General features: G+C 43.3%; 2 protein-coding genes across 12 annotated transcripts; both read left to right on the top strand.

Moving 5' to 3' along the window:
• The first annotated feature begins 1,356 nt into the window (after positions 1–1,356).
• On the top strand, positions 1,357–9,652 carry LOC120832452 (heterogeneous nuclear ribonucleoprotein Q). 4 transcript variants are annotated; one of them, XM_078089980.1, is made up of 13 exons: positions 1,684–1,821; positions 2,972–3,050; positions 3,573–3,732; positions 4,595–4,713; positions 4,945–5,052; positions 5,320–5,433; positions 5,704–5,880; positions 6,014–6,149; positions 6,520–6,725; positions 6,868–7,017; positions 7,117–7,238; positions 7,351–7,676; positions 8,143–9,652. In XM_078089980.1, the coding sequence occupies exons 3-13, from the start codon at positions 3,585–3,587 to the stop codon at positions 8,169–8,171; spliced, it is 1,635 nt and encodes a 544-aa protein (XP_077946106.1). In that variant the 5' UTR covers positions 1,684–1,821; positions 2,972–3,050; positions 3,573–3,584; the 3' UTR covers positions 8,172–9,652. The 4 variants fall into 4 exon arrangements, with proteins under 4 accessions (XP_077946105.1, XP_040054656.1, XP_077946106.1 ...); XM_078089981.1 differs by lacking the exon at positions 1,684–1,821 and adding an exon at positions 2,718–2,823; XM_078089979.1 differs by lacking the exon at positions 2,972–3,050 and having other exon boundaries at positions 1,357–1,821.
• A 148-nt stretch (positions 9,653–9,800) lies between these two features.
• Positions 9,801–22,928, top strand: LOC120832451 (sorting nexin-14). 8 transcript variants are annotated; one of them, XM_040198717.2, is made up of 31 exons: positions 9,902–10,361; positions 10,460–10,625; positions 10,738–10,858; positions 10,997–11,070; positions 11,534–11,612; positions 11,698–11,741; positions 11,844–11,931; positions 12,021–12,105; positions 12,189–12,345; positions 12,541–12,616; positions 12,830–12,874; positions 13,026–13,106; positions 13,226–13,340; positions 13,578–13,733; positions 13,828–13,952; positions 14,660–14,718; positions 15,114–15,140; positions 15,778–15,924; positions 16,593–16,725; positions 17,423–17,609; positions 17,863–17,946; positions 18,210–18,310; positions 19,178–19,289; positions 19,418–19,458; positions 19,671–19,790; positions 20,533–20,656; positions 20,993–21,157; positions 21,235–21,330; positions 21,464–21,555; positions 22,202–22,258; positions 22,726–22,928. In XM_040198717.2, coding segments are annotated over exons 1-31 (2,997 nt in total). In that variant the 5' UTR covers positions 9,902–10,360; the 3' UTR covers positions 22,765–22,928. The 8 variants fall into 8 exon arrangements, with proteins under 8 accessions (XP_040054654.2, XP_040054651.2, XP_040054650.2 ...); XM_040198716.2 differs by having other exon boundaries at positions 22,723–22,928; XM_078089975.1 differs by lacking the exon at positions 15,114–15,140.
• The last annotated feature ends 1,176 nt before the right edge of the window (positions 22,929–24,104 follow it).

Below are 24,104 nucleotides of genomic sequence, written 5' to 3'. Positions count from 1 at the left end.
TGTAATCTTTATCTAAGTAAATACACAGCATGGGGAAAAAAACATCAAATCATTGTTGTCAAAAAGAAATAGAAAATGCTGAAAGAGATGAACAGAGGTTTTTCTAAATTGTTTGGAAGCCAGATCATGTTGTCTGGGAGAACATCTCCACATGGTGGCATGAGAGATCTATGATAGGCCCGTAGGTTGAGTTATGGCCATTTATCTCGTTCAAGAACAATAAAATAGTGGCTCTTCTGCATCAGATTGCCCCACGTGTTGACAGAGAGAAGGCAGGGACGGACCAACTCAACCAACAGTACATGTTTTTCATTGAATGTTTTAAGATGGTCATATTAATGGTAAAATAAACTAACAAAAAATGCACAAAAACCTACACATACATATATGTATTACATATAATGGCCTATAGGTTAAAGAGGCAATATAAATCAAGAGCTGTGAAGTGTTGTCTTGTGATATGCCAAAGGTTACGAACTGAAACCTAATTATTTTAACCTAAATGATATCCCAGAGCACTTTTATTATACCTGAGAATTTACAGACGTCAGACTTCAGACGTCAGACTTACAGAAGTCTCAGCACCTGCTGCGTATTATTTTAAAGCCAAAGACAAAAGGTTCTGTGTTTTTTCAGTTCTGTAAAATCTGTCATGGATTTGTTTGTTCTGTGGGGCGTCTCACGTGAGCAATGGACTGATTGTAGCCCCATAAAAATTACAGTTGTAGAGTTTCCTTTGTTGCGTAACAGCCGGCAGATAAGATAAATAAGACAAAGCTTATTGGGTTTCACAAAGAGTTGATTAACAATTTACCTCAATAAGTATTGGTGTAACTTATAATACACACAATATTTCAAATGAAGGATTTATTAATATTGATCTTTGTTATGCTTCGCCCTCGCTTGTCATCAAAATGTTTGTTTAAGTCACATAACTCTGTGTAACATTGTTACTGATTTGGAATATTCCCCAGGAAATCATTCTGTCGCTCTATTCCTGTTATTCCTCAAAACATTGCATGCTGTTACTGCAGCGGTTATTGGAGTTCCTGCTGTTTTTTTTTTTTCTCCAAAAAATTAAATCCATAATTCTCACTAGCTGTGATGAAAATAGCAGACAGCCAAATCCCCTGACACAAGTTCTCCCGTGGGACTAATCATGATCATCTTATTTTAACACAACAGCTTTCAAGCACAACCTTTCGTTCCCATCATGAGGTTGGAGCGAATATTTGACCAAACCGATATGAATTGCTTTGTAGTTTGGTGCCACTGAACTCTGACCCGTCCTTTTGTTCCTGGAGTGGAGGAGCATTTGAACCGAGGGTGACACAGTGTGGCAGAGAGCGGGATCTCCCTGAAATACTCTCAGAACTGAAGCCCAATAGCTGTTCTGTCAATGTCACACGTCTTGTTTTGGAGTGAAATATACTAAGACCGGCATTGGATTAAATGTGTAAAATGTGTTTTTTATTAGTGGTGTAGAAGCGGTGGCAGAGTAGTATTAGGCTAATTTATTTCACTGTTACGCTTCTTCTTCTACGCTCGTTAGCGGTCGTTTGTAGTTGTCGCGGCTGCGTTGAATGACCTGCTGCTGCTCCTCCGTAAAATGCATACAAGGCGAGCCCGTGCAGGGCCGGCACGGAAACCCCTTCGACGAGACAAAACTCGAGGCGTGAACGTGGCAGCCATTTTACATCATCAAGAGTGAATGACTGAAGCCGGATCAGTGCCGGGAGTTTTACACTTTTTCTGTCTTTTAAATATCACATTTATCTTCCTAAATAATCAACACCATACACGTTGGTGATCCAGCGGCAGGTAGGGCGAATGCTACTGTTTGATCGCGTTATTGTTGCTTAATTTACTGCCTTAAGAGTCTCAATCGTGCGGTGCTGTTTCAAACAATGTGGAAACTGGTGTAGCCTGGGAACGACTTCTCCACACCGGCTTTTTGAAAATGGACTCTTCCTATATGGCGGCACGTTGACAAAACCACGCATCTAGCAGGCTCAATCGCTAGGCCGCCGCGTTAATTCTTACTACTTTCAAAAGCTATTTCCTCGTCAAATGCATAAATCCTTATCGGCAAGTGCCGTTGTAACAATGGCCTCAGTGAAATTGCCTTCGAATTAGCGTGCTAGCTGAAACTAGCCTATTTTGACAGATCGTTGAATTGACATGCTCATTGTCATCGTGTGCTAACATAAGCTAGCTTCTAAAAGCCTGCTATCTTAGCAAGCAAATGCTTTCCCGCTTCGCTATGGTCCCAGCTGACGCCCCGTTTGGTTACTGTTTTACGACGTTTAACGCAGATTCATTGATCAATCAGGTTTACTAGCGCGCCTTGTTATTGTCCCGGCGACGGTTCTGAAGTGAACTCGATGGCTGCAACATTAGCTATTCAAACTAGCCCACTAGCTAGCGCTGAAGCTAACTAGCCTAGCATAGCCAGCTGAGCTAGCCTCAACGTGTGCGAGCCAGACACTCCCCGAGAACTTTACATCTGAGGTTACCGTACACGTCTTTTGAGAATAACTTATTCCCAGTGTATTTTTGCGTTTCAAATCGACTCGAACCGATCTGCACGAAACGTTCACGTTGTTACTTTTGACGTTAGCGAAATATCTTAATCACAGAGAAAGCACGTGCTTAACAATATGGAATTGATTTTAAGACACTGCAATATACCTGTTATATCGCGACCCATAGACTACGTTAAGTGAATGTGAGGCCGAAGCAGAAGATTGCTGTCCACGTTTTTCCCGGTCCAGCAGAGGCGGATATAGCAATGTGACCAGAGAGCAGTTGGTGTTTGCAACGGTCCGTGTCTCGCATCTGTTGATAAAAACTACACGAAATTGTTGGATTTATAATCGACCCGACAAAAGCATTTAAGTAGATGTCACAATTTGTGCTGCCAAAGTGTTCAATATAAATGCTAAAGGGTGCATATTTGCTCTTCGGTCAGCTACCGGAAAGTGGGTCTCACTCTGTGATGGAACACGTGTATCAGCTATGTAGCCTGTGCTGCAGTCAGCGGGCAGAAGGTAAGTTAACGTGGGATTTGAAGACCAAACCAGGCGAGGCCTCCAGACCAGCAGTGACCAGGAGGACCGTCATACAGGCGTTAACCCCCCGTTTGCACAAACTTTTAAAAACCCAGAACCAACCAGAATGGGGGGGTGGTGGGGGCGGGGGGGACTGCCACATGGGCACAGACTCGGAAGGTAATCAGTCTTTTCAAGACATAATTTTAAGATTTTTTGTGGAAGTTTTGGTATGTGGATTGTCTGTCTTGCAATGTACACACATTTGTCAACTGCCTATATACAAGTTTCTGTCAGGATAGTCGGATGTCTACAAACTACAAGAACACACATGCATCATAACTTGTTTTGTACACAGTGGCTCCCCTGTTTATTGATTTGATTGTTCTTACTAAAACAAAGACATGCAGTAATAGTACAATGCTTTTTTGCTTTTTTAAGTCTGCAACTTTGCACTCTTCTGAACACATCCCGAGGCTTGCCCTTTACACAGGATTAATTTGGCTCATTGCATTTACACAGATTTCTGGAGACATGGCCACAGAACATATTAATGGAAATGGTCCAGAAGAACCAATGGACACCGCTGCTGCAGTTACCCATTCTGAGCACTTCCAGACTTTATTAGAAGCTGGTTTACCACAGAAAGTTGCTGAAAAACTAGATGAAATTTACATAGCAGGTAAGGCACAAATAATACTTGCATATTACAATATGCAATTTTTTTTATGTTTATCAATTTCTTGCATGTACTGTCATTTTATCACCTTTTTGAATGGGGGAATTGGGATCACGAAGCAACTTTTTGTGGTTTCCTACCAAAATGGGTACTGCAGTGCTACAAAATATTAAACTACACATTACCAATGTGTAAATGATTGCAGCATTTGCATTCCCGACATGTTGCATGATCAACTGTTTCAGGGCTTTTCCTGTCTGTGGGAGTGTTGTGGTAAGGCCAGTCAGTCTCTGTTTATTTCTATGATGTCTTCTGCATCCCAGGGTGAGCTACAGATGAAAGTTTGAGGCTCATTTTAGGACGTAGTTTGTTCGGTCAGATCTGGGAAATTAATGGTCAGGCCTTTTCAGCCAGATGGAATGGAAACAGAAACAATGGCAGCAGCTGTCTGGTGTGTGGCTGCCTTGGGCAGGTGATGTCCCCTCCATAGAGGAGAATGCAGACCAGCTCATTAGACACTCCCAGCTACAGAATAGAGGGGTACCGGCATATCAAGTTGCATTATCACATCTGTTGTGATTAGTTTTGCACAAACGTGTTTGTCAAAGTGCGGCCTGACTACCAAATACAGCTTAGAATGGCCTGGTCCCGCTCCTCCCTTCTAATTGCATTGACCGTTTTTTATCCATCATACAATAATTAGAAATATTATGCAAACTGACCCGCATGCAAATATTTCTTTTAATCTTTTTTAATTATACCTAACGTTTCCCTCTTGAAGGTCAAGGTAGTAATAAGCAAGGAGATGACTTTCTTAGCCCTGTCCGTTTCTCAGTTTCTTTCTCTTTCTCTCCCCCTCCTCTAGGTTTGGTGTCACATAGTGATTTAGATGACCGAGCGATTGAGGCTCTGAAAGAATTCAACGAGGAAGGTGCCCTGCAAGTCCTTTTGCAATTTAAGGACAGCGACCTCTCTCATGTTCAGGTATGCTTGTGGGTTGTTAAGATAACATTTTTATTTCTTTTGTATAATAACGTGTAGATGAGAGAAAAAAAACACTCATTAACTACCAGACAGATTTTGGCTGTCCTGTGTAACTGCCGTTTCATAGTCTATAGAAAAAGGAATGTGAACGATCTTGACATGTTTTAATTACTAATAACTACTTGCTTGATGGTACTTAGCAGCTGTTTTCCATTTTTTTTCTTTTTTCAGAACAAAAGTGCCTTTCTTTGTGGCGTGATGAAGACGTACAGACAGAGAGAGAAACAAGGGACCAAAGTGTCAGAAACCAATAAAGGACCAGATGAAGCCAAAATCAAAGTAACAACTGATCCTGCATTCAGATAGTTTATCCAATTTAATGTTTGGGACAAATATGCCATCGCACATTCAATGCTTTTAGTGTGAAAATAGAGTTTGTCTCTCTAACCAGTATGCTGTTTGGATTAAATTTTAAATGAGAATGTTAATTTACCTTTTTAATGCGTTTGATCCCACAGTCCTACAGTGGAACTAGTTTTACCATTTGTGTTCTATCTACGACTCAAACGGTATCCTCCTTTCTTTTCCATGTTTTCTCGTCATCAGGCTTTGCTGGAGAGGACCGCCTACACGCTTGACGTAACAACAGGCCAGAGGAAGTATGGAGGTCCCCCACCAGAGTCTGCTCACTCAGGGCCACAGCCCACCGTCGGTACTGAGGTACAGAACACGTCGTCTTTACAATCAATCAAAGATGCAAGAAGTATGCACTTTTATTTACATACTTTGTTGAGTCAGTTTTTTAAAGTTTTGGGCCACTAGCATGGTGTCTAAATGATGAAACTTTTATCATCTGTAGTAACCATGGTTACGCTGATGTTTACCGCTAAGACCTGATTGGACACCTTTTCATTCAATGCTGCCTTTGTCTTATCCTCTCATGACGAGTCAAAGCTGCTCTAATGTTTTCCTTCCCTCTCAAACTGACAGATATTTGTAGGGAAAATCCCCAGGGACCTCTTTGAGGATGAGCTGGTTCCACTGTTTGAGAAAGCCGGACCCATCTGGGATTTGCGCCTGATGATGGATCCTCTCAGTGGCCTGAACAGAGGCTACGCCTTTGTCACTTTCTGCACTAAAGATGCTGCACAGCAGGCGGTCAAATTGGTAGGTTTAAAAAATTAACCACAAGTAGTGAGCGTGTGGTGGAATTGTTGGTTAAATTGCAGACAGAAATTCTATTCAAGTAAGCAGCGCTTTTTTTCCCCCCTTGTTCACAATATCGTCCATTCCTTCACAGTGCAACAACAATGAAATTCGACCGGGTAAACACATTGGCGTGTGCATCTCCGTGGCCAATAATAGACTGTTTGTTGGCTCTATTCCCAAGAGTAAAACAAAAGAGCAGATAGTTGAAGAATTTGCAAAAGTCACAGGTGAGTCCGCACAGTCTTTCAATGTATGCTTTGGAATAATATTAAGCGAAATATTAACCGAAATGCTTTTTATTATTTTGATATGGTGTACTTTTTTATGGTTTGACAATTTCGATTAGCTCTGCGCTGCCTTTAAGATCTGTAATGAAAGAAGCTTATAATTTGTTCCAAGCTTTTCCTGTTATTGTCCAAATGATGACATTTTTATTATAATGCCGGAGTGACTCTCGTTACAATGATGGTTTACCGCTAAGATCTGACTGGACAAAAACGGACAACTAACCGCTGATCTTACTGTGATTTCAGTTGAGGAAAGCCATTTAACCGTTGCTACCTTTCTCCACCTCTACCTTGTTCCTTCTCCCCACAGAAGGTCTAAATGATGTCATATTGTACCACCAGCCGGACGACAAGAAGAAGAATCGAGGCTTTTGCTTCCTCGAGTATGAAGACCACAAGACAGCAGCTCAAGCCCGCCGCCGACTGATGAGCGGCAAGGTGAAGGTGTGGGGCAATGTGGTCACGGTGGAGTGGGCTGACCCCATTGAGGACCCAGACCCAGAGGTCATGGCCAAGGTAAGGCACGGGGCCAGAGGTCATAGGTAGCATACTGTGAAATGTATGACCACAATTGTGTTACTTTCCCAGACAGTGCTGCAGTTTTGTTGGTCCCTCTTTCTGCAAATTGAAACGCCACATTTTTGTATTCTGTTAACAGGTCAAAGTGCTGTTTGTAAGGAACTTGGCAAGCACTGTCACAGAAGAGATACTCGAAAAGGCCTTCAGTCAGTTCGGCAAGCTGGAGCGGGTGAAGAAATTGAAAGACTATGCCTTCATCCACTTTGAGGAACGAGATGGTGCTGTGAAGGTAAGAGATTTAAAAAAAAAAAAAAAAAAAAAGTGTACCAGCTTAATCTTCATTTAGCTGTTTCTGCAGTGATACAAATTTCATTTGTAATTTTCACAGGCTTTGGCTGATCTCAATGGCAAAGACCTCGAGGGAGAGCACATTGAAATAGTCTTCGCCAAGCCCCCTGACCAGAAGAGGAAGGAGCGCAAAGCCCAGAGACAAGCCGCTAAAACACACATGTAAGAGGGAGCAATGCAACTCAAACATGACGTCTTTAGTCATGCGTTAGCAACATAAATGTTGATGCTGAATGCAGGTTTTAATTTATTTTTTGTTAACATTATCTTTCAGGTATGATGAATACTATTATTACGGTCCTCCTCACATGCCCCCACCCACGAGAGGCAGAGGCCGAGGCGGGAGGGGAGGTTATTCTTACCCCCCTGACTATTACGGCTATGAAGACTATTACGATTACTATGGATACGACTACCACAACTACCGGGGAGGTTACGATGACCCGTACTACGGGTATGATGACTTCCAGGGGTCTGGGCGAGTACGAGGCGCAAGGGGAGGAGTGCGCGGTGGTGCCAGTCAGACCAGGGGCCGCGGTGGTGTCACACCGAGGGGCCGGGTGGGCTTCTCCCAGCGAGGAGGCCCTGGAACAAGCAGAGGTGCATTTAATTATTCAATCTGACACTCTTATTTTCACACTAACTTTTAATGTGGAGCACTTTATTTTGAGTCTTTGCTTGTGTATCCCAGGAAAAATGACTGCTCAGTGTGGGTGTCTACCTATCGGGATGTAAGGGGAGTGGTAGATTAGTCCATGAAAGCAGCGATAGTATCGACCCCCTGAAAAGGATGTTTGTTGTGATTATAAGACAGCCCTTAAACTTAACTTGCACCTGCTTATTGGCCTCATAACTAATCCCTGGCAGGTGACAAGGGTCATTCACAACACGCTACACTTTTTTGGAGGCAAACTGAGCTCCCTAGTGGCAAAATAGATTATAATCTACATTTTGCGGAATTTTATTGATCTATTAGATTACTGATTGACGGGAAATATGTGCAACACATGTCTGGAATGACCTGTCAAATTCTGTGCTAATTTTATCTTTGCTCTCATTGGACCAGCAGGGAAACGGGGCCGAGGGCGGTCCTGACCTGTCACAGTGGATACTGACTTGATGTGTGGGGTTACACCGTAGCTGCAATGGATGTTGAAACAAAAAAAGAGCACGACAAAAAGGTCCAATGATATTCCAGCCTTACAGAAGAAGCATCTTCCCTCCCCCATGTTTTTCTTTTCTTTTTTTCCTTTGTTTCTAAAACTGCCACCTTAAAAAGATGACTGGAGGATCTAAATAGTCTCCACAGCCTCTTTGCCCCAAGCCCCTGTACCCAGCCCTGGTCTACAGGGTACCATGTATTGCCCTTACAATCTACCCCTTCCCTGTCCCTGAACATGCCATTTTTAAATAATTATTGAAAAAATTGCACTTTTTTAAGTTCTTGGGTTTGAAGTGGCTCAAAGGAGCTTGATGCTATTGTATATTTTTGTGCTAATCGCAATTTTTATTGTCGGGATATCCATGTTCTTAATCGTTTGATCTGGATGTTTGACAGAACATTTGCAGGTTTTTAGGGTGTACCCACCTGGCATGGATAAGTCAGGCATTCCAGGAAAGTGGTTCTTTTCAGAACTTGTCTTTAAAGGGTTGGTTGACTACCTCAGTACAGAGGTCTAAACTACCCGGCCTGTACTGTAAATAGGGAAACTATATTGATGAAAGCAGGGCTTGTTTTCATACAAAATATGCACAAGAGCTGCAGCGCAAAAACGATGTACTTAATGTAATATAGTCATTTTAGCTTCAGCTCTGACACTGCAAACAGTCAAACTGGGCATGCAAAACAATCTCATATGATGAGTCTGAACAAGCCCTGCTTTTATCCTATTTTGAACTGAATTAGCTGCCTTGCTTCTTCAGAGTATGTAGTTACTGGTTGTATAGTTTTTCGGATAAAATGTTACTTTTGTAAAGGCTTCAACATCACAGGCATCCAACTGCCTTTGATTAAAAAAAATAAACAAAAATAAAGCCCTGCAGTGTCCCTTTTGTGCCACTGTAATATTCCGGTGGGTTTTTTTTATTTTCCATTGATACCAATGATTTGAATGATTTTCAAACATCAGAATCATGTAAAACAAACTAATCCAATATCCCATCATATAAGATCACGTTAACCGTAAATGATCCCTCGCCACTGCCCGAAACGGCAACTTTTGCAGAAACCTATTTCCAGTCATCTCGATGGATGACTGAGCCTCATGTTGCCTGTTCAGGATCGTTGGCTGTTGTGATCGGTGGGGGATCATCGTCGCATAGTGGTAGAAGGGATACTGCAGTGAAGGATTTCTACTTCTCCGGTACAGCAAAAAGGAAACTGCTCTTCAATCCCAGTTTTCTAGTTAACTCCCTCAATAAAATCATCATAACCACCTTTTGAAAAAAAGATGTTAGCAGTTTTAAACTATTGTTGGTGGCCAACAACGTTTTTTGCATTCCTGCAAATAAATTGTTTTATACTGTAAAATGGAGGTGAGTGTAACTTATTTTTGTAATAAAGTTTTTGATTTCTATCTGTGTCTTTGGATAAATCTTCATGTGGCGCGAATGTTTTGCACGAGTTGTGCTGTTTTCTATTTTATGGCTGATAAAGGGTTCACAACTGATCACTGGAAGTTGGCCAGATTATAACTATAAAGAACGTCATGTATGTTCTGTGACACGCTACAGAATGATGATCACATATTAAAATGGCTCTGTTACTATCAGCTACACCCATGACGTTCACGCCTTTTGGGTTTGCTTAAATCCATCCGTGTCGCGGTCTCTGCCGTGACGTCATATCGAGGTAACGCACGTGTGCGGCAGCTGGACTAATCAGCCAGCACACCGTTGAGAACGAGGCACTTCCTCGTCTCCTGATACGGACCCTCGGGCGTGTATTCAGGCACGTTTCCTTCGTGACGCGACGCTTCTCGTTACCCCGCCGCCGGCACGCAGCGGAGGTGACATCACGCGTCTCCGGCGCGCCGACCGACCGACCGACCGGGCCAGCGACCGGTGCCCCTCGAAATGGACCGAAGTGACGGCTGGAGCCCCGCAGCCATTACCCCGGCGGCGGAGTCGTAGTGCGGCGCGTCCACAGATGTTGCCGCGCGTGCCTCGCCCTCTCCGACGTTGACCGTACACGAGCGAGCGAGTACGAACCCTACGCATTTATTATTCCTGCAAAATTCACGACGGTGCCGCCGGGACTGACACACATCCACCGCACACATCACAGTAAGTGCTGAAGACGATGCATTTAAAATAAAAAAATAAAAAAGCAGCACCATGACGACGTTGGTATTTGAACGATCATGCGCGTCTCCGTTCCACAGTGACATGCGATAGGCCGTGCACGCGCAAGATGGGGTGCATCAGGGCTTGTCTGCAGAAAATGCGACGCACGGTCAAGCTGGAGAGGTTCAGAGAGCTCGGGCGACAGTATCCAGTCTTCTGCTTCCTGCTGCTGGTCCTGCTGCTGACCACCGTGCTGTTTAACAGGCGAGGAGGCCCGTCAAAGTCACCTCATGTTATAACGTCCCTGACGTCCATTCTCTGTATATCCGCACATGTTTTTTTCTAATTAAATGGCCATGTTTTTTTTTAATGACAGATACATACACATTATGATGGTGTTTTGGTCCTTTCTGGCCGGAGTCGTCACTTTCTACTGCTCTTTGGGCCCCGAGTCTCTGCTGCCCAATGTCTTGTTCTCCATCAAACCCAAAACCAAGGTAAAATTGTACACCACATCCCCTACGATCAAAGCATTTCCATGGCTGAATGGTGGGAAATATGAGTATTTTTCTAGTTTAACAGTACATGCACAGCATATCACTGTGAGCCCGCTGCATGTTCACTTTCTCTTGCAGTTATACGAACAGGAGCTGTTTCCTCTGGGCCACAGCTGTGCTGTTTGTGGAAAAATCAAATGCAAAAGGCACAGGTGAGATGTGTGCGCTTGTGTTGTTTCTTGACTGCAGGTGTGCCGCATTATGACCTTATCGTTTGTGTCAACATGCCGAGAAGGTAAACTCTAAATGGCGATAGACCCAAGAGTGCACTGAGCGGGCACTCAAAAGGCTCCAAACACCTGGAAGATCCCTGTGATTTTGTGCCCTATATGCTGCTGCATATCTCGTGCCAGTACAGTAAAAAAAAAAAACATCCACTATTTATTTGGAAGAAGCCATTAAGGTTAACTGTAGAAAAGCAACCAATCATCTGGATTAATTTAATTGTTTTTATATAATTCTGTTTTTATTGTCTTGGGTTTGCCAACATGTATTAATAATCCACTGTTGTTTATTATCAAGTGTTGGAAGATGTTACACCGCCCTCTAGTGGTCAGAACATTTCTCACGATTTTCTCGATGTACAATACTTTTTGTTTTATTATTTACTGATAGACCGACTTTATTATTGGAAAACTATCAACCATGGCTTGACCTGAAAGTTCCCTCTAAAGTGGATGCTTCTTTGTCAGAGGTAATGCATGCACGGAGAAAACACATTTTCAAAGTTATTAGTAAATAAAGTATCTCAGTCCACTTCTGTCTTTATAATTTCCAAGATTCTGGAGCTGGTCCTGGAAAACTTTGTGTATCCTTGGTACAGGTGAGCCATTTTCTGTATTTTTTCCCCCGTCAGAAACCACAGCGAGTTTGAATAATGTGTTAAATTTAGTGACAGGTGTGACGGCACAGTTCTCCTTTTCAGAGACGTCACGGACGACGAGGCGTTTGTTGACGAGCTCCGGGTGACTTTGCGCTTCTTTGCCGCTGTCTTGGTCCGCCGAACCCAGAAGGTAACACATCTGACAGCATGGAGTTAAAATCTCGCGATGCCGATTGACTGAGCGCCGATTGTTTTTTGAACAAATGTTTCCCCGCTCAGGTGGAAGTGGCCTCACTCATCACGCAAAAGCTTCTTAAAGTTTCCATGAAGCACATTGAAATAATAAGCAAAGCGAGACAGAAAGGTAGCGCTCACGTGCATCGCGCAATGAGTCTTTCCTCCGTGTTCACCGTAGAAAAGCAAACGATAAACCTCTCCCCTCCGTAGTGAAGAACGCAGAGTACCTTCAACAAGCCGCCCTGGAGGAATATGGTCCTGACCTCCACGTGGCCCTTCGCAGTCGCAGAGATGAGCTCCTCTACCTCAGGAAGCTGACAGAGTTGCTCTTTCCCTACATTCTGCCTCCCAAGGCTACAGACTGCAGGTAACTCAGCACTGGCACCGCAGAGGCAGTGCCTCCATATATTTGCAACACGAGAACCTCACAGCATTGATGCACATAATCGTCCCTCAAAGAGCGAGTCCGACAGCATTAAAAGTATAAAAACGGTAAATACGGATCCGTCTTCGGCCTCCCATTTTCTTATTTCCTGCTGCATTATCTCTTCGCTTCTCTCAGATCTCTTACTCTGCTGATAAGAGAAGTGTTGGCTGGTTCTGTCTTCCTTCCTTCAATGGACTACTTGGCTGATCCTGTGAGTGTAGACACATTAAGGGAAGATTTTATGAATCGAGAAGTGTTGTGATTTATTACTCATGAGGCAGTTTGTCAGTCAAAGACCATTTGGTTTGTATTCAGTAAGCACGTCAGCTCACATGGCCTGCAAAGGTCTTTTTTAGAACATCTCAAAGTATTAAGTGGTCTAACGTTATGAACTTACAGGCTGCTATTTTATTTTTCATTTCAGGACACAGTGAATCATTTACTTTTAATATTCATCGACAACTCTGCTGTGAGTATCTGCTGCGTTTTGACCGCATGTGCACAGGCGGCACCATTTCCGCTCCGTATATTTTAAGACCTATTGCTGCAGAGTGTGGACACAATTCATTGGTGATTTAAGATGAACAATAATTCCAATATAGTTTTTTCTTGTCCCATAGCCTGAAGAAGCCACGGAGCCCACTTCAATGTTGGTTCCGTTCCTGCAAAAGTACTCTGACGTTCGCAGCAAAAAGTCCTCTGTGAGTCACTGAATCGCTCTTTGCAAACTTTGACTGTTTTTAGCCATTTTTCTTTTATAAGAGCACCTCCTTTGTTTGTGATTTATGTTGTCCCTTCCACTACTGTTCTCTCTCGCCAGGTGCTGAAGTTGGAGTTGAAGGAAATCCGAGGACAGCAAGACCTTCTCTTTCGTTTTATGAACTTCCTGAAGCAAGAAGGGGCTGTTCACGTGCTCCAGTTTTGTCTTGCAGTCGGTAAGCGTCTCCTAAACCTTTTCCGGTGGTTTCAATAGATACGCCGAGTGCAATTCCATGAATGGAGTTACCTAAAGCCACCCGCCAGTCAAGTCACCACACAGTTCTTCTCAATTCTGAGCCTCACACAGTCCAAAAGCAAGTCTGTCCATAACGCTGTCACACAGAGTCCATTCCACGCGTTCTTTTGAGGTCTATATTAAAGAGTGCTGAGATGTTTGACTCTCAACTTCTCAGAGGAATTCAACGACCGGATACTGTGCCCGGAGCTGTCTGACACCGAGAAGATGAGGCTTCACGAGGAGGTGAAGAAGATCTATGAGACGTACTGCTTGGACGAGAGCGTTGACAAGATCCGCTTCGACCCCTTCATAGTGGAGGAAATACGCAACAGTACGTCAATCGCCGAGGAAGAGCACGCGATGACCTGCTCGTGCTTGTTTGCCGTCAACATGCATGCGTTTTTTGTTGTTGTTGAAATTCCCAGTTGCAGACGGCCCGTTTGCCGAGGTGGTGAAGCTGCAGACCATGAGGTGTTTGTTCGAGGCCTACGAGCACGTCCTGTCCCTCCTGGAGAACGTTTTCACGCCCATGTTCTGTCACAGCGACGAGGTTAGTGTCCACGCCACCAAATGAGTCGCTCAACTGACCGTCACCCAGCCTGACGAGGCTCAGCCCAGTTAACGAATCCCCCGCTTCATATCTGTGTTGCATCTGTCCGTCATGCTGGTGGTTTCTAATTACAGCCCAATCGCAACGTGGTCGCGTGGGCACAGACTCAATGTTAATATCCTCTCCCATTCGAATGTTTGCTTGTGTCAGCTTTACCAAAAAGGGGGGGGGGGGTTTGGCCTAAAGCCGGGAACAGCGTTGATTTGGAATGCGCTGGTGCTCTTGCGCCACCCTCTTCCGATCTCGCAGCCACCAACCGCTAACGCCCGGGTCCTCGATAACAGACGCGCAACCGGCCAATGAGCCGGCGCTGGCGTTATGCCAAGCCGCCACGCTGGATTTCACCCCTCAGAGCTGTTTCATTGAATGCAGCTGGGAGGACCGGGGCTCGGTCATTGTGCACAGCGGGCCACTGCATGAATAGTGTCTGGGGAAATAAAAAAATAGTTTGGTTTTTTAGTTGCCACTCTTGATCCTAATCCGTGAATAAACAGTGTTGTCATGTTTATCTTTATATCAAGGCATAACAAAGTTAATTCATTCAGATCTCACCTTTTTCCTTTATCGTTTTTAATACTGCTCCAGAATGTGCATATGCTGCGTTTGATTGACATCTATTTATTGGCTCTTTGCATGTCATCATCCAGTACTTCCGCCAGCTTCTCAGAGGAGCGGAGTCGCCGGCCAGGAATTCCAGGATGAGCAGGTAGGTTTCACTTTACCTGTGTGGGTGTTTTACCTAGAGTACCAAAACTCACACTTTTATGGTTAAGCCTAAATCGTTACACAGTGAGTTCCTCGCTAGTAGTTTAGGAAGAAAATCCATTTGCTGAATCACCCACATTCAACCCAAGTTACTTTAATTTGTCAGGATTCCTCAAGCATTTTTCCAAATCAAAACTCCCAGTAGCTGCGGCAGGATTTAGTCATCAAATATAAATCTAGAAACACTTGACACATCCTACACACTTCACAGTAGGATGCAAACTTAGACAAGTGATGTGACCCGAGCCCAGGGATCAACTCATGTGTTGATGACGAGGTGCGGTGTGTATGCGGCCACGGGGCCCTGCCACTAACTCCTTGTGCATATTGTTCCAGAAATAGCCTCAGTTTGGATGACATTCGGTGAGTATCCGGCATCAGTGTGCTGATCAAAACAATGGCTGCTGCTGCACGCAAGATACAAACGACACCTCATTCTCGCCTGACGGGTCTACAGAGAACCATGCGGCCCTTTTTTAACAAATTCACTGTAAACCGAGAGCGCTGCAATCTGCGCTACAGTTTATTGAGCAGTAGACGATAATAAGATGAATCATTTTATTGCTAATGTAATGTCCCCCAGAAATAAATGTGTTATCTGGCACCCGTGCTACGAGCGAACATCAGTACAGATTGAGAAAAGTTAATCATAGGGCGAGTTATCATTTGTTACTCAAGAGTTTTACACCTGGTTTTTATCAGGGCAGTTTTCAGAGCAGCATTAAAGAAGACCGATGAGATAATGGCTCTGACCGGCATTCCATTTGTGTACAAAACTCTGCTCCTTCCATGTCTGCAATTCAGTAACCCCCCCCCCCCCCTTTCCACTCTGCCCGTCTGTCCGCCTGGTACTCCTTCTTTGTATTGCCACCACCGTGCTGTGTCTGTGACTTGTGTGTTCGATCTGATTCTGTAACCACCGTGCTGCCTGCCCCCCGGTTTGACCCGCGCTCCTCTCGCGCCACTTGCCTGCGGGGACGTGACCTTGTTCTGCTTATAGTTCCTGGGACTGGAGCCCCGAGTCCCCGTCCTCAATGTTCACCGCCTCTGGCAGCTCTTCACCTGCATCCTTTAACTCCCTCCATGCCCAGCCCGCGTTCACCTCTATCCCATACGGCTCGCTATCCCACCGCCACTCATCACCCAAGTAAGTCTAGGGGGTCCATCTGTGTGTCACTAGGTCGCTCGGTGTGATGTCATGCTGTGCGCTGTCCCACGCCGCGTTCCCAGTCCCGGCCACACGCCTGCACGGTGGGACTGGTGCATGGAATCCCGTTTTTATCTTTTATTTGTTATTTTCCTCGTTCCAGTTCTATAGTGTTGTTTATGCACAATTTTCTTTTTAAAGGCAGTGACCTTTCAGTGTTTCAGTTTCTCGTGCATTGTGTGTATCACCCTGTGCCATGTGGGGATTTTGATTTCACTTAATCTAACAGGCATCGACTCGCAGCACCTGTGATGTTCTCTGGTTGATAATGTAAATAATAAGTCCAAATTTGGACATCTGGTCATGAAATCACCGCGGTGTGCTGTGTGTTTGTCTTTTGGCCCTGCAGCTCTTTAACAACGAACCAGGCATTTCATTGTGAGATGGTTGTGAAGTGACATTTTGGCTGTGGGTTTGTCTACTTTTAGCTTTTCACCCCATTGTACGGTCGTCACGCAGTTTGTTGCTCATCGCTTGGCCTCCTCCTGTTCACTGCGGTTCCTTCCGTGTCACCTCTCTCAAGCTGCATGCGCTTTGCTGAAGCCGTGCACATGTGCTCCATTACATAATGCTTAGTGACCCCCCCCCCCCCCCTGTTTGGCGTGTAGGAACACATCAAAGAGGGGCGAGTCCTTTGGGATCAGCCGCATCGGCAGCAAGATCAAAGGAGTGTTCAAGAGCACAACCATGGAGGGAGCAATGCTGCCCTCCTATGGGCTGGTGGAGGGAGAGGACGATCTGGTGAGGCTGATCCATACAAATTCATTCATGTGTAGTGTTTGTTACACTAACTTGATGATTCCTTTTTAGATTTGGACCGGAATCTGATTTCCCGGGTTTTTTTTCCTCATTCCTTCTGATTCACGTAAACTTTAAAGCAAAAACCTCCAAGACAGGTTTTTATTTTTAACTCCGACCTCTACTGTAAAACACATTTGTATGCAAACGTGGCAGCTCTTGGAAATGACGTGTTCCTAACTTTTTTAATGTGAATTCTTGAGCACAATTTAGATGTAAAAATAACTAGATTTGTACCACTAGATGGCGCTCTCTGGCCCACATATGTGCTCTGGCCCCAAACACGCAGTAACCACCCGGCAGTGTAGAGAAATGAACCCAAAGCCAAAGTGCATACCACGTATGACGTATTATCTCCAGTGTTTTCTGTTTTGATATCAGAGGTTTTATTCGTGAAGCACAAACGTCTGCATTCTAAAGACATTTGCATGATTCTAGAAAGTGATTGGGCTCTTCTCAAGAGACAGTGGACCTTTCCAGAAGTTATTACTTTTGTGGCATAGTAAATACCTTTTCACTTGATTTACAGTCAAATAAATGAAGTTCCCTTAAGCTCCACTGAAGCTATTCTATTATATACAAAAGTTTGTGTGGATTTCAAGGAGCAAGTACACCTCTCATTCACTTACTTCCATTCAAGGTTGAGGAAGCCACAATGGTGCTGGAGGACGACTCGCCAATGGAGGCCGCCTCCACCCCGAGCACCCCCCGAAACCTCTCGGCCTGGAACATCACCATCCCGTACATTGATTTCTATGACGACGATCTGAAGAGGGAGAGGATCCCTGTGTTCTGCATCGATGTAGAACGCAACGACCGGAAGGCAGGTAAGGCTCGACGCTGGCTGCATCCTCTTCTGTCAGACCTAGTTTTGCGTTCAGAATATAAATTTGATCAATAAAGTGTGATAGTGCTGTAGCATAATAAACAAATGGTGTGTTAATCGGTAACCTTTAGGTAGGTAAGATAGGACTTATTCACTTATTGCACAGACAAATTGACCCCTCAAACCAACAGAGTAAAACCTATGCGTCTGCAGCAACGTCTCACTCATTAATCTTACTGTTTGTGTTTCTGCAGTGGGACATGAGACTGAGCATTGGTCCGTGTACAGAAGATATCTGGAGTTCTACGTCTTTGAATCAAAGCTCACTGAGTTCCATGGTAAGGTTTCTGTTGGAATTAGAGGGCCTGTGCTTTTTTTCCCATTTATAGTCATTTGGTAATAATTTCCCACCCAAATGTTCTCACAGATTCCAGAGAATTAACATAACATTACCTCAGTATGGACCTTAGCTTTAAGGGTCACGTATGTTTAATGGTCCTCTTGCACAATTTAATATCTCCTTTTGCAAAGTGTTATTTTCCCATCAAAGTAAGAAGAGGCTTGTTGTTTTAGTTCTTTCGTTTATTTCATATTTCTGTAGGCTCATTTCCAGATGCACATTTGCCTTCGAAGAGAATCATTGGTCCCAAGAATTACGAGTTCCTCACATCGAAGCGGGAGGAGTTTCAGGAATATCTTCAGGTAGATATCTGAGAAGCTGAGACCTCAAGACTTACTGAACTTTATCAGACGTGTATAAACAATACAGATTGCGATTGATAGGTCAGGAGATGAGATGGGAATTGAACTACTAACTTCCTATTTGGCACTCTCCCAGTCCAGAGAGATTAAGAGCCGTGACTGCAGTCTCTCTGCAATGAAAGTGGTCCCAATGATTCCCATTTCAACATGTGCCACCAAACATCTGCCAATTTAAATGTGAATGCCGGGATTAAATTCTCAAATTTTTCCCCAATTCCACTTGTTTCAAGCCTGTGAGGTTGCACTAAGCGTTAGTGGTGCTTTGGGCTAAATCCTAACATCCACATGCTGACATGCAGCTGCTAAGCAGGTAATGTCTCAGCATGGTGATTAACACAAAACACAAGTACAGCTGAGTCTTCTGGGAATTTCGTTAGTTTTTCAGCGATTTGGCCACAACCCAAAGTACTGGAAAAAAATTGAAATTATACCACATGGTGGCCCTACTGAACAAAGGGACAAATTGCCAAAGTAATTTGAATTTGTCATTGGGGAGCATGAATGTGCAAAATTGAATGGTACTCTTGTAGACAAACTGAAATCACTACCCCTAAAGTTAAAGAATTAAAAAGCCTTTTGTATATTGAATTTTTAGAGGATTCTAAAACCAATGGACTGGAGAGGGTACTTATTAAAATTTATATATCAATTAAAAACTGTATTAGATTTTCTCAACAGTGTTAATCAATAATATACGCCGTGTTGATGGGTTATAAAACATACAAAACCCCCAATATGGTTTTTGAAAAACGAAAGAAGAAGAACATAAATTAGAACACAGTACATTTACATGTGTTTTCCTTACAGAAACTTCTGCAGCACCCGGAGCTGAGCAATAGTCAGCTCCTCGCCGACTTCCTGTCCCCCTACAGTATGGAGTCTCAGTTCCTGGACAAGATGCTCCCTGATGTGAACCTGGGTACCGTATGACCAGTCAGAGACATTATGTCTGGAGAGCAGGACGTGTCAAACGGACTTTGGGTTTGGGGAAAAGATTTAATGTGACAGAACCATGCATCCCTGAGATAACATATTTGCGTTTCACAGGGAAAATCATCAAGTCGGTCCCCAGCAAACTGATAAAAGAGGTAAAAAGAAAAAATTCATTCCCACTTTGTGGCTTGATTTTATTTCTCTCCATCTCATCTTTCTACAATACAAATGTCTCATGATGGAAAAATGTAAGCAGTAACTTGTGTGTGTTTTTAGATTCTTAACGGTGCATTAAACATAAAATAAATACATAAGACAAACTGTCATTGTAATTTGTACATGTTGTACTCTGTGCTTTTTCTGTCAGAAAGGGCAGCACTTGGAACCTTTCATCCAATCCTACTTCAACTCCTGTGAATCTCCCAAAGCCAAACCCAGCCGCCCCGAGCTCACCATCCTAAGCCCCACCTCGGAAAACGATAAAAAGGTTTGGAAGTTCTTTCCCCCCAACGTTTTGCTCTAAGAACCCGTATTTCAATCAGGCTTTACAGTTTAATGTTTTTTGGGGTTTTCAGAGGGCAGTTATGGTGCTGTACATCACTGTGGGAAGGGTTCTGTTGTTTGTTGTCATGGAATAAAAGACGGAAACTGAGCCTTAAAAGATAGAAAATCCACTTTACAGGTGCTTTCAGTTTCAAACATCTTGCCACTTGAGTTTTATGTGCATGGCCTTCTATCATCGTTGTGTTGTGGGAAGAATCCTGTCATTGCATAGTTTCTAAATAACATTTGTATCTGCTCCGGCAGCCCACCAAAAGGCCGTGGGCATTCGACATGGAACCGTGCCAGGGGCAAAATCTATTGGACTGTTAAATGTTTTGTACACTTTGAAGTGCCAAACACAATTCAGCCCATTCATGCACAATTTAATTTAAATGTCCGCTCAAATAAAGATCCATGGCAATTTTGCCATTGTGTCAAATATACAGAGATAAATCAGTCACCGATTGTCATTAAGTTTCGAATGAAGAACAATTTTTATTGTAATCATTTTAGATTTTAATATAAGATTTTGTTTAAGATTCTAAATAGAAATTGCACATTTGCCTCATTCAGATTAGAAAAGGTTCTGGAAAAACTAGGAGTCCGTATTGTGATCACGTGGTGGTAAATTGATTTCAGTCTGATGTAAAAAAAAAAAAAAAAAAAAAAAAAAAAAAATTCCCCAGCTGTTCAACGACCTCTTCAAAAACAACGCCAACCGATCGGAGATGACTGAGAAGAGACACAATCGGAACTACTTCATGGAAATGATCACTGTTGATGGGCTTTATGACTACTTAATGTTTGTGGGTAAGTGATTTCTCATAAAACTGTCATGAGCAGCATGAACATATTTATCACCATTACATCCAAAACAAAAGCAGATGTCACAATTTTGTAACAGCAGTTAAATTTGTTTCATCTACATTAGGATTACGACCATTTTTCAGCTGCTGTTTAATTGTAATAAAATGTTTTATTGGTTTGACATGTAATAGCTTTATTTATACACCACTGTTCAAAAACCAAATGAAACCTTGTTTTACAGTATCACCATGGGTGAAAACCGTTAACCAACAATGTTTTCATTCAGTCACACACTCTGTTTCCTCCCCTCTCTCTCTCTCTCTCTCTCTCCATCGTCAGGCCGAGTCGTCTTCCACGTCCCCGACTGGCTGCACCACCTGCTGATGGCTGGCCGGATCCTGTTGAAGAACACGCTGGAAGCCTACGCAGACCACTACCTTCAGAAGAAACTGAACCAGGTGGTCCAGGAGCACCGGCTCGTCTCGCTCATAACCCTGCTGAGAGGTAAAATGTGGCGAAGGAAAAGCCCTGCGCGCGCTCTGACGCGGCGACCTGATGAATGTGATCGTTTGCCCTCCCAGACACGGTGTTCTGTGAGAGCAGTCTGTCCCGCTCGCCCGAAGACAAGCAGAGGAGGGCCAAGAAGACCTTTGAGGAGATGATGACCTATATTCCAGGTGTTTAGTCACTTCTTTTAAAGCACTGTTCTGTATTTCGTTAGCGGAACTTGACCGACCATCAAACAATTTACAAGACAAACTGAGGACATGTGGACACACATGAGAAATTCACTAACTGAGTGTCTTTTAGATTTTCTGGGGAAATGTATTGGAGAAGAGGCCAAGTACGAAGGGGTGCGTCTCCTCTTTGATGGACTGCAGCAGCCAGTTCTCAACAAACAGGTACACAAGGACACACACACAGCATCTGAACCACACTGGGTTTTCCAGCATGTTTCTACTTGTTAAGACAAAGAAGGACAACCGTCACAGTGTTTTTCACTGTGACATTGGTTATGGCAAACCACAATCCCAAATCTTCTCAATGTTTTGTGTAATTTGGTAATAATATTTATAATAATAGATTAGATAATAGATTTCCTGCTATTTGTCATTTGCATAATGTTTAAAGTGTGTCTACTGTTGGTATTCAAAGTAAAGAGTACCCAATTACTCAACCTGTGTTACATTGAGGTCTTGCAGAAAACGTGGGTTTTCTTGCATGATTCGGTGAAGGAGGAATCTCAAACTGTATAAAAGGTGATTTGTTAGTTATTGAATGGCCGCAGACCTCTATCAAACAAGCAAACCGTCTCTACTGCAGTATTATTTATCCAGCCCTGTGCTCTCTAAACACTCTCAGCAAAACTATACCAAATGTACTGGTATAGTTTTGCTGTTAGATGTGCCCCTAATTTACTTTTCGGATGGAGGTATGAAAGAAAATCTATTTTCTTCAACAATTAAAGGTAACACAGGTTGAGTCGTGTATTTGGAAATGTTAACGTTGTGGGTGAAGTATTTCTTTAATGCTTTTGGCCTTCGCCAGCTGACGTATGTGCTGCTGGACATCGCCATTCAAGAACTTTTCCCGGAGCTAAATACGGTGAGCAGATGTTGGCCTTGGTTTCACAAAGACAGGGTCTTAACATCCACCCATCCAATCACTATCTGAACTGGATTAACCTTTGCAGGGCGGCAGGGGCCGTCTGATTATAGCTGACTAATGACAAAATCCCTTAAAGCAGCAAAACCGTATCATGACATGAAGTTAATTGAATTATATTTATTAATTGTGTATAATATTATCAGTTTAATAAAGTATGAATAATAATTCAAGTTTTAATAGCTGCAGATAAAATGCAGTTATTGATAAAATATTTTATGTACATTGTTAATGTTTTATCAAGATTTGTTCTACATAATCATTGTGCAAGTAATGGCAGAATGATATCAACACGCGTTGTATTGCACACATTTCAATCTTCAAAAGGTCCCACTAATACAATGAAACATCTATTTGACCACAAGCCGTTTATTTTAGTGCTTACTCTGCGTTTGTTTCCTCAGCAGGTGCAGAAGGAGGCCTCTGTGATGGCTCCATGGATGTAAAAAGGGCTTGACGTGCATTAAACTGAGAATCAACTGAAGCTAACATGTAGATCACATGTGCAGTGTCTGACCTGGATACACGCCGCAGCAAGAGCAGGAAACACAAGGCTTCCTCTGCTGTGTGTATCATTTATTTTGCTAAATAAATTATAGAAATAACACCATAACCGTGTAACGTGTTAACTCTCAATGCCAACAATGTAAAATCCTAATGTTTAAGAGTGTCCTCTTTGATGAGTGAATGGATAAATCACCACACTCTACAGCTGTGAAAGTGGCCTTACAACACAAAATTGACTAAGTTAGACACATTTCTTCAAAGCCTGTGAGTTCATAGAGTGAACACTAATCGGCGCTCACATCCAGGCACCATGACAGTGATGGTGGGTTTCTCCAGCCTGACTGCCCCCGTTGTGCTAATTCTCATGTTCGGCGTTCGTTACGGTTGAGAGCATTTTATTGCTGAGACACGGACGACATTTCTAATTTGAAGTAAACTTTGAGCCCAGCTTTGAGTTTCCTACATTAGCACGCGTAACGCTTCTCCAGAATTATTTTTATATATTACTTAAATGTTGATGAATATCAGTGACAATGATGCTGACTTCCTGTTCCAGCACATAAACCTCACACATACAGTATATAAGTAAACACACACATAAGCGGACAGCTTATACCTGTGGGAGCAGTAAATCACTGGCATGCTCACGTAATTAAGTCCTATTCTCTCTCTCATATTATTAAGTACTATATCAATTACAATGTTTGCATCTACACCGCTGGGTAATCTTCCTTTGATCGTTAAAAGGAGGCCATCTGTGATACTGCAGCAGCACGCTGTGAATATTTACAGAAATAATGATATGCATTATGCAACTGACACAATGGAATCACCGCAGCATCATTGTCAAAGCATAATAAATCAATTCCACGCCTCCCCTTATCCTCTTCAAAGTGTGGACCGTTTCCAGCTCTCGAATGTTTAAAAACTCTCCCATCCGACCAAGCGCTTCCACAAATGCACTCGGCCGCTTCCGCCGGAGCCCAAGTGAGTCCGACCGCAGCAAAAACAGGCCGTCGTCATCACCACTTAGCTCGTTTCCTGGCATGTGTTCTGCCAAGGAATATAAATCTACCAAATAGGGTGTATTTAAGTACATATTCTACCCCCCACCCCGCCTCTCCTTCCTCGTAGCTGTGTGCTGAAATGCGTGAGCAATCCTGTAGCAGGACCCCTGCAATAAGTGGCACAATCCCCTCCTTCAATGGGGACACCAGCTCCTTTTATGTGATCATCACATTTTGGAGAGTCAGAACTCCCAAAAGGCTCCAGTTGTAAA

This window comes from Gasterosteus aculeatus, chromosome 15, assembly GCF_964276395.1.
Source record: "Gasterosteus aculeatus chromosome 15, fGasAcu3.hap1.1, whole genome shotgun sequence".
NCBI lineage: Eukaryota > Metazoa > Chordata > Actinopteri > Perciformes > Gasterosteidae > Gasterosteus > Gasterosteus aculeatus.
The sequence above is the reverse complement of the archived record's forward strand: the minus strand, read 5'-3'. Positions and strand labels throughout refer to the sequence as shown.